The 14,630-nt window shown below is 41.1% G+C and overlaps 1 protein-coding gene across 1 annotated transcript; it reads right to left on the bottom strand.

Annotated features, from left to right (window-relative positions):
- Window positions 1-11,172: 11,172 nt before the first annotated feature.
- On the bottom strand, window positions 11,173-12,300 carry LOC120019703 (POU domain, class 3, transcription factor 2-like). The gene has a single exon (XM_038963104.1). The coding sequence runs from the start codon at window positions 12,298-12,300 to the stop codon at window positions 11,173-11,175; it is 1,128 nt and encodes a 375-aa protein (XP_038819032.1).
- Window positions 12,301-14,630: the final 2,330 nt, after the last annotated feature.

Genomic DNA, 14,630 nt, shown 5'->3' with positions numbered 1-14,630 from the left:
TGTCCCTATACCCTGTCTGCATGTTTCTTGCCTTCACTTATTAGAGCCATGTGAGAGACACAGCCTTATGGATTTACTGTAAGTCCTTGGTGTTTACCTTTTAAGCCAGTGAAAGCATATTATTTATGTATTTACATGTACATTATTTATTTTCTATTTATTTGTTTTCTAATGATTTGTTTTCTATTTGTTTTGTGTATTCATGTTTATTGATTCTGTTGGTTTACATTTGGAGGGGATGTTATAATGAGGCATTATTTGACACTATTAGTAATGTAGCTATTTATTTTCTTATATTTTTGTACTTTTGTTCTATTGCTGCCAATGAGGTGTTTGTTCAGATTTTCTCCTATTTGAACACGGTAAAGAGCGGAGTGTGATTGTACGTCTCTGTTGTGTGCAGTCCTCTTATTCTACTGGAACTGGGTTGCCATTGGTTTGTCAGAACTGTGTTATAATCTAAATCTCAACCTGAAGCAAACCTCTCTTAATGGTTGCCAGAATCGTGACATGTTCAAGTAATGTTTGATGAATGCTGAACTAACAATGCTGAACTGTTTGATGAATGCTGAACTTTGGTAGTTGGGTTTAGGCTTGAGTCTAAACCCAACTACCAAATGACCTGTGAGTTTCATTGGGGCATGCTTATGTCCATTATCTAGTACACTGGCGTAGCAAACACACCCGCAGCTTTGTGGGTCCCCAATCCCCCCCCTGCAAATTATTATTTTTGGGGGTACTAATCTAACATATGGAATTGTTTTAAGATGGTCATACCATGGATCATTATAAAAAATATTATTTGATAAAATATTGAATTTGGCGTTTTCTACCATAGCCCATTGAAACACATTAAATAACACCTTTATAAATGGCAAAAAATGACAGTAAAAATATAAATAATAAGGATTTGAAGTGTCTGTCCTACATCTAGGAGATATAAGAACGCTCTGGAAATATATATATATTTTATTTTCTTCACATATTTAACCCCTTATTTTTTGAGGCACAAAACTACCTTCATACTTCCATGCATTTGTTTGGGTTACAGTCAGATGAGTGATGGTCCTAGAGCAAAACTGAGACACTGTCGTGTTCGTGAGAGTCTTCCCTTTCCATAGATTGGTCATAAGAGTTTGTAACCATTCGGAGGCTACAGAGGTTTTCGTGAGAAGACCGATTTTTAAGATGTTTCATGATCTGATAAAGATGGCTGTACCTCGGCCACCTTCCATTGCAGATGCGGAAGGCCGACATAGGCAGATGTGGTGGATTGAGACGTAGCCCATGCAGGAAACCTGATATCTATCTTAAACTGACAGAATTTGATGGGGATTTTTTGCTAATGTGACTTAGATTGATGCACGGGTCAGTCTGTATCATGGAAAGAGCAGGGGTTCTTAATGGTTTGTATGCTCAGTGTATGTCAACTCTGTCAGACACCATAAAAGGCATTTCATTTTTGCAACTATTGTCCAACAAGTGTTTAATTTCTAGAAAAAAATAAGGAAGGGAAGCGCTGCTAAGGTACACAATAGTACATTTTGGTAGACAGAAGGTGCTCTTTGGTAAAAGGGGTGAATTGGTCATCAAAAAGAAAGGAGGACCAAGGCACTCTTCATATAATTAATTAAAATGCCTTCATTTGTATGGCATGTTCAATGGAAACAAAGATTAAAAACTCTGAGGCGTTTCGGCTGCATAGCCGTTTGTCAGGGAGTACAAAGATATGATAATACAATGTCATTTTTTGAACAGCATTTTCCAATCAACCCTGTTTTGAAGAGGGAGTGATTACATAATTCATTGGACAACAACTAGTAAGCAATACTATAACCATTAAAAAGTCCAATCAAAATGCAAATCAAGGCTAGAAGCATCAGAACCCCTAGAAAAGTGGTTCTAACCTTGAATATGAGCCATCTAATTTATAGTACACTAGGTGATCTTTTTAATGTGTATAGTATTGCTTACTGGGTGTTGTCCAATGAATTGTGTTACCACTCCCTCTGCAAATCAGGGTTGATTGGAAAATGCTGTTCAAAAGAGGACATTGTATTATCGTATCTTTGAAGTTTTGAATCTTTGTTTCCATTAAACATGCCATACAAATAAAGGTATTTTAATGAATTATATGAAAAGTGCCTTGGTCCTCTTATCTTTTTAGTGTTTAATGGCCTTGATTGTTTAATTCTAACATTAGATTATTCAAATATGTCATACCAACCTCCAAACTGTTTTGTTTTATAGCACTATTAAATGCTTGGCTAATTTCATTAGCATTTTGGCATGTTTTTCTAGATTTAGAACATAAAACAACATTTATAAAGCAAATATTATCCCTTAGGTCCAGCACAGCAGATACATCAATTGTTTAAGCATATGTTGCAGAACAATGATACAAATATTCTTCCAGAATATTGATCAAATAATCATATTGACTCCATCAATGACGGAGTTGACAGACCACTGACTGAGTTGAGAACAGATACTCAAAACAGACACATTTTTGTCTTTAGATATAAAAGCTCAATACAAACATTTGTAAAATATGGAAAATAATTTATTTGAAAATGCCCAATAAAAACACAACTATTCTATAAGATATTTCAACACTTTGACAGAGTTAACAATATCGTTTGTAGAGAACTTTACAGACCATGAGTGGTCCTGTTGCACTACATGTAATGAGGACATGAATAAGGGTATAGCTGACCCTGCTCATTCCTGATTCATTTAGGATTTTAGACAAATCTGACTGAGTACACCAAATCTCCGTGCACATCTTTTAGGAATCACAGTTCACAGTTTTAGGAATCACAGATAAATATTATTTAAAGTCACAGAGGGCTATTGAAAGAAACTACATAAGATCATTTTTCAGTTATTATCCATTATTGCCATTTTTTTTTTTAACCACTTTTTTGGAATGTTTGAAATTTGAAGAATTTGCTCCGGACAAGGGCATTTCCAGGCATAGTCCTCATGGAAATTAACAATATTGAAAGTATTTTGAAAATTCCCTAAACAAATATTTTCGCTTGCAAAATTCCCCTCAATGTACATTCTAAGCTCAAATAATGCAGTAAAAACTTTTATTTTTCAACTGCTAGCTTTTTAATAAACCTTTAAAAAAAAAAAAAAAATGTTACCACCTTTTTCTCCCCAATTTCATGATTCCAAACTTGTCTCATCGCTGCAACTCCCCAACGGGCTCAGGACAGGCGAAGGTCTGAAACATGACCTGCCAAGCCACGTTTCTTAACACCCGCTCGCTTAACCCGGAAGCCAGCTACCCCAATGAGTCGAAGGAAACACCAAATCACCCTGCAGGTGCCCGGCACACCACAAGGAGTCAATAAATGAGCCAAGTAAGGCTCCCCCAGCCAAACCCTCCTCTATCCCGGACCACGCTGGGCCAATTGTGTGCCCCCGTATGGGACTCCCGGTCACGGCTGGTTGCGGCACAGCCTGGGATCAAACCCCAGGCTTTGGTGACACCGCAACACTGCAGTGCCTTAGACTGCTGCGCCACTCGGAAAGCCCCTACAGATAACTCTTAAGGTAGAAGTTGCCCATAGGCATAGATCTAGGATCAGCTTGCCTCTTCTCCAATTCTAACCTTAACCATGAGGGATGGGAACACAACCTTGACAGTGTCTATGGGCAACTTTGTCCTTCTCCATTCTAGATAGTCAAGGTAAGGGGTCAGAGTTCAGCTCTATTGTGTCACTTCCTTGACGAGATCTGTGCTATTAGACCACTAGAGCCATATAGACAGGTTGCCTGATTCTGAATGGTCAGATACCTACTGTAGCAACAATGACAAGAAGCTGCCATGTGGGCAATCGTAGGCAGATTGTTTCAGATAGTTGTATCTTGTTCTTGATACCATGTCTTGTTTTGAGGTGTTTTGACTTATGTCACATCTAAGCTAATATGGCTCAATTTTGCTAAGTAGCTAACCAACAACTGTAACAATATATTTGATAAACAACAAGTGCTTATTGTGCAAATGTATGTTTTCAATAAACATTTGGAGACTAAATATAGTTTACATGTTGTCAATAATCCTTTGGAGTTGACAGTTGTTTTGCACAAGAGTTGCACCCTCATCGGTTTTGTTGCTAAACAACCCATCCATCTATTACATAGTCAGTCTGTGTTGTGTGCTTAAACCAATGATGTATATATACCCTGGATTGCTGATGCTATGTATTGGCCATTGAGAGGCTTTAAAGACACTGGTCGGCCATATTGGTACTCCCCAGTAGAAGCAGTCCTCCATAGGAATGAATTAAATTCTACAATATTTCAATTAAATGTTTGAAGGACAAAATTGCATGTATTTAAGTATTTTGATGTTGTAGTGGGGACAGTAACATTAGTAATCTCTACAAATGATAATTTAATGAATATGTTTTATGTATTTTTTTATCTAACATTTTTATGTTTAGCTCACATAATATAATGTAAAAGTATGCATCAAGGTGTCTTTAATAGAATAGATGTGGCAAAAACAAATGACATTAAGAAATGCATTTCTAGCTCCCAAAATATTTTTACAACGGTAGGGGAGTGCCAAGATGAAGGCAGGGTGGTGTCAACACAGTCATCTTGTGTATTTTAGTGTTCTAGTGTATATATAGATCATTGGCTGAAACACTTGTACCCAGACTGTATACTGGGTAATGTAATAGGTGAGCGAGAAATAAAAACAAAACATGTACATGAGCTACAATAAAAACTCTGTAACATAATAGATAATAACTTCCTATGAACGTATGATAACTAGAGGTGGGTGGCTGTGTGAAAATCTGTTATTCATAATATTTCATAAAAAACAGCTGTGAAAATTTTACCCTGTTTTTGTTTTTATTGTGTTTTACGTCTGTGTGGCATCATATATAGGATTGCTTACTCTCCCTGAGTGTCTATCGGTACCGTACTGTCTGACTTTCGTTATCTCTGTCTCTCTGTCAATCTATCTCTCTCTCTGTCTCTGTATCTCTGTCAATCCCTCTGTATCTCGCTCTCTCTCTCTCTCTATTTCTCTGTATCTCGCTCTCTCTCTATTTCTCTGTATCTCGCTCTCTCTCTATCTCTCTCTGTCTCTGTATCTCTGTCTCTCTGTCTATCTGTCTCTCTGTCTCTGTCTCTCTCACTCTCTCTGGATCTCTGTCTCTCTCTCTGTCAATCTCTCTCTCTCTCTGTCTCTGTCAATCTCTCTCTGTCTCTGTCTCTCTGTCTATCTCTCTCTCTGTCTCTCTGTCTCTCTGTCTCTGTATCTCTGTCTCTCTCTGTCAGTCTCTCTCTCCCTGTCTCTCTGTCTCTGTCTCTCTGTCAATCTCTCTCTGTCTCTCTCTTTCTATCTCTGTCTCTCTTTATCGCTGTCTCCCTCTCTCTGTCTCTGTCTCTCTGTCAATCTCTGTCTCTGTATCTCTGTCTCTCTCTGTCTCTGTATCTCTGTCTCTCTCTGTCATTATGTCTCTCTGTCAATCTCTATCTCTCTCTCGCTCTCTGTCTCTGCATCTCACTCTCTCTGTGTCTCTCTGTGTCTCTCTGTCACTCTGTCAATCTCTCTCTCTCGCTCTCTGTATTTCTGTATCTCTCAATCAGCATCTAGGGATCAACATCGTACAACTCCATAGGTCCCGTAGACATATCTTATCATCACTTACAGTTTTATCTATCAATGTGTGTTATCACCCACACACACATCTGTCTCTGTCCCTCTCAATGTGCTAAGACAATACTAAGCCAAACGAACAATAAGAGAGGATTAGCCTTTTTTGCTCTTTTGTTTGTGTCTGTTTGTGTGTGTGAGGGATGGAGGGTGCAAGAGAGAGGGTAAAGACAGAGCAGGGGATAATGGAAAGACAGAGCAGGGGATAATGGAAAGAGAGAGCAGGGGATAATGGAAAGACAGAGCAGGGGATAATGGAAAGACAGAGCAGGGGATAATGGAAAGAGAGAGCAGGGGATAATGGAAAGACAGAGCAGGGGATAATGGAAAGACAGAGCAGGGGGATAATGGAAAGACAGAGCATGGGATAATGGAAGACAGAGCAGGGGATAATGGAAAGACAGAGCAGGGGATAATGGAAAGACAGAGCAGGGAATAATGTAAAGACAGAGCAGGGGATAATGGAAAGACAGAGCAGTGGATAATGGAAAGACAGAGCAGTGGATAATGGAAAGACAGAGCAGGGGATAATGGAAAGACATAGCAGTGGATAATGGAAAGACAGAGCAGGGGATAATGGAAAGACAGAGCAGGGGATAATGGAAAGACAGAGCAGGGGATAATGGAAAGACAGAGCAGGGGTTAATGGAAAGACAGAGCAGGGGTTAATGGAAAGACAGAGCAGTTGATAATGGAAAGACAGAGCAGGGGATAATGGAAAGACAGAGCAGGGGATAATGGAAAGACATAGCAGGGGATAATGGAAAGACAGAGCAGGGGATAATGGAAAATAGACAGAGAGACAGACAAACAAAAAAAGAAAGCCAAAGAATAAGCGCTGGAAAATAAGATTTGGAGGATTTGGGCTCATTTTCAGTCTGTAGCCATATTGTGTTGAAGTCCATTGAGGGTCTCTCCACATAGATGGTGGGTAGCTCTCCTCTCATGTCTCGCCTCACTTTTGGAATGGGAAATCCAGTTCATACAATGGCATTGGGGCAGAATCCCTATTACTCTAAAGCCCTGGTGAGTCAGATGGCATACTACAGTGCTGGAGCCAGCGGCAGAGGACTCTCAGAGTGTGTAAGTGTGTTTGTGATGTGTGCAAGTGTGTGCGTGTGTGGCACGTGCCTAGGAGCACACATATGTGTGTGTGGGGGGACGGACGTGCTTCTGTGTATGTGTGTGCCGGAGGAGCGGAACGTGCCTGTGTGTGTGTGTGTGTGTGTGTGTGTGTGTGTGTGTGTGTGTGTGTGTGTGTGTGTGTGTGTGTGTGTGTGTGTGTGTGTGTGTGTGTGTGTGTGTGTGTGTGTGTGTGTGTGTGTGATATGAATAATGCAGAGGATGCCTGTAGGAGCGTGAGGGCCTGAAGCAGGGCAGATGGTCGCCTGCTGATATGCAGAATCCAGGCAGCAGGCTCCTCCAGAGAGATGGGTTTATACACACACACACACTCTCTCTCTTTCATTTTCCTGCTCTCCCACAAACACATTCACACTCCCATGCTCTTTTCTCTATGTTTTTATTTCCCTCTATGTCTCTCTCCTTTAAACACACACAAACACAAGCACACTTCTCTTCTCTTTTCACTCTCTCTCTCTCTCTCTCGTGAACACATGCATACAAACAGTAGAGCCATATCCTTCACATTTTAAAAACTGTATATTTGTTAATTTATTGTGCTATGTGTGGACATACATTTCCTATTGCCAATATCTAGGATATTGGGTTCCAGAGTGGCGCAGCGGTCTAAGGCACTGCATCTCAGTGCAAGAGGCGTCACTATAGTACCTGGTTCGAATCTAGGCTGTATCACATCCGGCCGTGATTGGGAGTCCCATAGGGAGGCGCACAATTGGCCCAGCGTCGTCCGGGTTTGGCCGGTGTAGGCCGTCATTGTAAATAAGAATTTGTTCTTATTAACTGACTTGCCTAGTTAAATTAAGGTTAAATAAAAAAAAATATATATTCTTATCCTATGAGGGCATGCTCTCTCTCTCTCTCTCTCTCTCTTTCTCTCAACTGCAGAACTCCAGACTTTTACAAGGAAATAAAAAGAGGGGCGAGTCAGAAGGTGAGATCATCTCTCACAGAGATGTACTTGCTCAGTGATAAAAAAAAAAAGCAGCTACCTAGAACCCCAACCTAGAGCAGCACACAGTACAGTCCACTAGATGGCACTGTGAGACTGCTTCAGAGATTGACAGAGCAGCACCCCACTGTGTTTTGCTCAGAGGCAGCAGGACCATTGACAGTAAAAGGATAGGACACCCTGAAGCAGTAAAGGAATCAGGAATGTTTTCGACGAGAAAAACTCCTTTACAACTATTAACTAGCCTACATCACACCACAAAATAATAATATGCGCATAAGCTGACCATATAGCCTTCTCAAAATGTGGAATGATATTTAATGCATAAGCCCAAATATTAAAATGTGACTGGGGAAATCCCACCGACGGTCAGAGTAAACTTGTATAGTCACTTATAATTTATTTATACTTTTCCCCCAAAATGTAATAGTCTGTATTTATTTTACCTTTATTTGACTAGGCAAGTCTTCTTGAAAGTAAAAGTTACAGAAAGTGATACCTTACCAACCACAATATTCAATAACGCATTAATGTATTGGTTGTCGAGTATGACATTTTTATCGGCTGAATGTGAGAATAATAGGGGTATACGTTCTAACATGTGTGTAGGCTATCCGACCGTCTGTTGAGCCCTGGTCACAAAAGTTTGGTTCCTTTGTCTACATTATGTAATAGCGTATTGTTTTTCTGAAATCTAATAACATTTCAGGTAAGCTATTTGGATATTTCTTTAAATATTTTAATAATCTATTTTACATAAAGACCAATATTTCGTCTAAAAGCGAATTGTTTTTATAATTGTCGCAATTGTTTAATGTGTAGGCCTACATCTGTGCAACATGAGAAAAACGGTGACTGGAATTGTGGAGACAGAAATTACGCAAAAAAACAATGTTATTCTTAGTATAGGCCTACATGTTATTGACTGGCTACTTCTGTAATGACACGATTTATTTTCACAAGACAATGTGTGCAAATCAGCGATAATATACAGTTATCGGAAACCGCTCAAGGACATTTTGTGCAACCTAGACAGATTTATAAAATCCATAATTGTAATGCAGGCTCGCGCGGCCAAGACTATTGGTACAGCGTTGTGCGTGACAGTAGTGATCCATTCGTCAAGCTAAAAGAACATGAGAAGAATACAAAAGGATTATAAAAAAAACAAATACATTTTAATGACAAAAAAACATAATATAGAAATTGTGCAATTATTGATTTCTTTTCCCCATTCATTTGATCAGTCACAGGGTTGGGGTCAATTCAGAATGCTTAGATAAACTCAAATCCAATACAGCATTTTGAGTTTGAATTTGAATGGTCAAGAAAAATAATAATTTACATTTGAATGACAGGAAAAACAATTCAAACCAATTTAATTTCAGCTATTCTTAAATGTGTTAAATGTGCAGGCCTACTCAATTTGAATTTTCCCAGGGAGCCTTTTCAATTAGGCTTACAATTCATACGCATAGGCGTTAGATGAGTCAGGTGCCAATAAATAGGCTAAGCCTATAGGCTACATTTTCCATGCAATGATGAGTGAAATAGTTGTTTTGTATATCAGTGCCACTAGGCCAGGTGAGTATAAGTGATATTGATAGCTATTTGTCACATTATCTCACTGAAGTGCCTTAGTCTACATAATATAAGTTGATGTTATGCCTATACTTTGAGGTAAATAACGAGAATATGTAATGCTATTCAAACCAATTTGGTTCACAAGTATTAGCTATACAAATTATCTAATTTATGTCAGTGTGTTGAGAATTTCCCATTAATTTAATTATATTTCCTGTCATTCCATTTCAAATTCGGAATCAGCCTCCTCCTGATTCCATTCAATTTTTAATCGAAATTCTTGAAATAATGAACCAATTTTGACTCCAGGAATTGCCAAAGTTGACCCCAACCCTGCAGCTGTCAGATGTATATCACGAGTTGAGCGGCACAAGAGCACGTGCACGTACGTGTTTGTGCTTTGGCACTGGTCTGACAAGAGAAAATTCAACAAACAAACATACAAAGCGATACAAAAACAAATGTAAGTTACATCCCACGAACAATTCTTCTTGGTGAATTAATCATTGTCTAGATTAATTGGAGCCACTGAAGACAGAGCTGGTACAGATATATTCCGTTATTATCTTCTTACGAAACGAAGGCAGAGGGCAGGCGTCAGTGATATGGTATGGTCCTTACAGTCTCTCGGTCTTTCTGATCACAGCATTTTGGAAACACAAATAAATATACAAACACAACACATAGGCTACTGTAAACAGGCGCGCAGAAATGTACACATGATGGACACGACATGAGGTGTCAAGAGAAAATTAAATTAATTTTGACTTCATACATGGTGTGTGCCTCGCAAGGTATGCACAAGACACAATTATTATTACTGTATTATTATTATTATTATTATGTAGGCCTATTTTATGATATATTAAAAATTATGGATACTTTAATTTTGGGGATATTTATTTATTTATTATTGGGATACAATCTGACCACATTATAGACTATAACTGACACATTGTGCCTTGGTAAATATGTTGTCTACAGTACAGGATATGCTGTGTTTACTATTGTATGGTAATTAACAAACTGCAATTCAAATATAGTTAGTAAAACTGAAACTAATCATGACATGTTGAATTGAAATGAACTTGATTCAATATATCTCAAAATACATGTCAATATATCCCATGTCCCCATGTGTCCATGCAGGCATACGTTATGACCCTGTTCTATGTAAATAAACATTAGCCTATAGCCTATAGGCCTATGCTTTGCCTTTGTCATAGAAACATGACTAATAATGTTTATTATAATAATACCTACCATGATAATAACAATAGGCCTAATAATAATATGCTGGTGATAGTATTGGCTTTTATTTAATGGTGCAGCAGGTGTATTGAGCTTCGACCGTGTTAAACCCCTGTTGCTTTTGTTATTAAGGAAAGATGGCGTTTATTTACCGACTGTCGGTTGCGATCTCTATGCCTGTTTCCCGCGGGTAGGTTCGTGCACACAGCCTATACTGTCTTTATTTTTACACATTACGACATATTGGCGCCTTGACTATAAAATCGATTTGATGTCAATGATATTGAACCTTTTTTGGTTAGCACACACCAACCACGGTCCATGTAGCCAGAAATTGCGTGTCGCATCTCCACTGCATGAAAACTCCCCATAGCTCTCGATTTCTGTGTGTCTGGGGTGTAGTGCTCGAGTTCTTACACTCGGTATCCCCACTGTGTTCCATATAGGTCCAACATTAGCACTGGGCTGGCTACGGTCCAATGCTAACTGGTCAGGCACAGAGAAACACAGGGGGACATTCATATCCTTTAGGGGTCCATGTGTTATAACGGGTTTAAGGTCATTGTACCGGGGTTTGAGCGCCGTGGTGAGGTGGTGTGTCCCCATACATGTCCTCCGTTCCCGGTAACTGTCCTCCAATGGGCGTCATCCTCTTCTCCTTCTGCCGCCTGTTACAAAACCAAACCCTCACCACCTCCTTCTCCAGCTGCAGGCTGTCCGCTATGGAGGTGATCTCCGCGCCGCCTGGTTTGGGACTTTTGAGAAAATGGCTCTCCAAAGACCCCTTTATGCCCACCTCGATGGAGGTCCTCTTTTTCCTCTTCCTCCCCTGCGCCGCGATCTTATCCAGGCTGGTGGGGCTCCCCGAGGTGGAATCCGCCTCCTCCAGCCATTTGTTAAGCAGTGGTTTGAGTTTACACATGTTTTTGAAGCTCAGCTGAAGCGCCTCGAATCTGCAGATAGTGGTTTGAGAAAATACATTTCCATAAAGGGTCCCCAGCGCCAGCCCCACGTCAGCTTGGGTAAAGCCCAGTTTGATGCGCCGCTGCTTGAACTGCTTGGCAAACTGCTCCAGGTCGTCCGAGGTCGGCGTGTCCTCGTCCGAGTTTTCCGGGTGTCCCCCGTGCTGGTGGTGCGAGAGGGACGACTGTACCCCGCCTCCATGCTCGCTCAGATGTGGGCTGTGGCTGTGGTGGTCTTCCTCCTGCAGAGAGTGGTGGTGCATCTGCTCTGGTCCTCCCAGGCCGAACCCAGACTGGGAGTACACCAGGCTCTGGCCATCAGATGTAGCCATACCGGGAATGTGCGTGGAGGCCGTGCTTGTTCGCCATGCCCTGGCGTCGTGATGTGCCTGGTGCGCTAGGTGAGGGTGTCGCTGTTGCTGTTGCTGCAGACTGGCGGAATTCTGGAGCTCCTCTCGGTCGCTTTGCAGAATGGGCTTCACGTCCTGCTCTCCGAGGAGACTCGACGGCCACGGAGCCCCGTCCCCGTGCGACAGAGCCGTGATCCACTGGTGAGCGTGGCTAAGCGGATGACCGCTGCCCGGTAGAGTGTAGTCGTTCTGGAGCAGGGTGTGCGCGTCCCTGTACACCGCTGCCTGCTGCATGCTCCCGGACTCCGAGTGCTGCCGCGGCGCGCTGCTGGCGGTAGTCAGGACACTGTAGTGGTTGGACGCTGCGGTCGCCATAACTCTCGGAGCCGGAGTGATAGCTCTGTCGTTAAAGGAGCTGCCTTTGACAGTTACTATTTTCCGCCACCGGGCAGCTAGCTAGGTTTTGCTCTCGATCTCCCGGGCGCGGTGCCAAGGGGACGTAGAGGCGCACACCTGAGGTCCGCCTCGCTCAGCTCTTTATTGGCCAAGAACGGTTGACAGATGTTGTTACCCCTGACAGCACCCCGCTCATTGGTCACGGGAGATTCTATAGAAGCCCCTATTACTCTCCCCAACAATACTGGCAGTCCCGCTGCAGACTAACAGAGCAGAGTGAAAAGCTGGTGTTGACTGAGAAAGAGTGGATAGCCTCTTAGGCCTATTTCAGTGGAAAAAACTAGTCAATAAACATTTATTCGATTGAGGTCATTTATTCTGAATAGTATTGATCTATTTATGAGAAACATCCACAAACTCGATGCATACAATGCATACATGCATTAGAGCCATGGCCTAGGCCTATGTCATTTGTGCGAATGTTTATTATTTTTTTGTTCAAATATATTCATATTCACCAGGCTATAATCTTTTCACCTTGAAATTAATACAAAACAAAATGTCTTTATAGCGTTACATTTTGAGAAAACCATTGTTTTGTGTATATTTATGGTGGCTTGCGCTCAGAGCAGTGGGATATTAACTGTCACGGCCCCTCCAGCTGCCTCTCTCCTCGCGACGCTGTCCAAAGAGAAGGGGCGCATTTTTCCCTGGCCTCTGCCCCGTTGCCATAGCGAGCGCAGTGAATGGAACAACAACGCCCACGTCACAGCTGCATTCGCCTCTTCTTTTCGTTCCATTCCAAAGGACCCATTCGAGCGGCTCGCTCTGCCGACGGGACAAATAAAAGGAGGCAAGCGAAAAGGGCACATCGGGGCCAAGGAGCGAGGGGTGAATGAATAGCCTCTCTAACCCACTCGCTCGCCCACGGTGTCCCTATCTTCCGTGCCTGTTTGGTAAACTTCGGAATTCATGCGCCCACATTGGCACGCGGGCGTTTTGTGGTGGGAATACATTTCAAAGTAGGCCTACCAATAGGCTGCACACCCCAAACACAGTAGCCTATTAGTTCAATAAGATGAAAACGAATAATTACAAAGAATGAAAGGCAAACACCTGTGCTCCATAGTTTTCATGAACACAAGGGGGTAGTGTAGTTTATACAGGGGTTCCCAAACTTTTTCACTCGGGCCTCCCCTTCCAGCATTGGGGAACATCTCGTGCCCCCCCTCCCCAGGTTTAAAGCTTATTTTCTTTAAATTCTATACATTTTGCCATGTCTAATGTGTATTCATGTGATATTTCAGTGACAAAAAAATTACAACAATATGGGCTAAAAAACATAAATAAAAATAAACTTATCTGACATGGACTAGTTGATCTGGACATTTCTGACAAGTTATAAATATCTCTAAATATATAAGCATACAATGACTGACATGACAAGAGGAAGTGATGATGCACTACCCAATTTAGAAATTGCACCTTGTGCATTCTACTATTACAACTTTCAAGAGTAAGTTTAAAGCCGGACTGAGTACCTTAAATTAAAAAAACGAACCCGTGCCGACTCCTCGTGCCACCCCACAGTTTGAGAACCACTGGTCTAGAACACAGTATGGATTTGCTTTGTGATAGTAGGACTAATAATACATATAGTTTGTATTCATAACATGAGAGAGAAGCACAATAATGTTCGATATCATGGGACACTTGCAATAAACTCTATCTGTTGGCTATAGGTGCCATCTATATCAATAACAGGGGCGACAGGTAGCCTAGAGCGTTGGGCCAGTAACTAAAAGGTTGCTGGATCGAATCCCAGAGCTGACAAGGTAAAAATCTGTCATTCTGAACAAGGCAGTTAACCTACTGTTCCCCGGTAGGCCGTCATTGTAAATGAGAATTTGTTCTTAACTGACTTGCCTAGTTAAATAAAGGTTAAATAAATATAAAAAACAGCAAATATTGAAATATAGCCTACCATTGTTTATGAGGGGTGGACTTCAAAATATGAAATTGCTTAGAAGTTACTTTCCACCCAAAACCAATTCTTTGGAGGGATGTTAATTATTATTAGGCCTATATTTTGTTCAATGTTTTCAACCTCCAAGAAAAAGAACCAGAGGGGAATCAGGAAGATGGTGCAAGAAACTGGATATGCCTACTATAAAAACACTCTTAAGGAATTGTATTCCCTCGTTTATATGCCTATTACAGATACATCATTGACAGGGCTATTTGCATGTGAAAAGTTTACATGCAACTTTAGGATACTTTTTAGATTAAGTTACTTATTTACCATAGCA

This window comes from Salvelinus namaycush, chromosome 24 (genome assembly GCF_016432855.1).
Source record: "Salvelinus namaycush isolate Seneca chromosome 24, SaNama_1.0, whole genome shotgun sequence".
NCBI lineage: Eukaryota > Metazoa > Chordata > Actinopteri > Salmoniformes > Salmonidae > Salvelinus > Salvelinus namaycush.
Note: the sequence above shows the minus strand (reverse complement) of the source record. Positions and strands in the feature narration are given on the sequence as shown.

Coding starts and splice junctions, on each gene's coding strand:
- LOC120019703 (XM_038963104.1), bottom strand. CDS start 12,300: ATGGCGACCGCAGCGTCCAACCACTACAGTGTCCTGACTACCGCCAGC.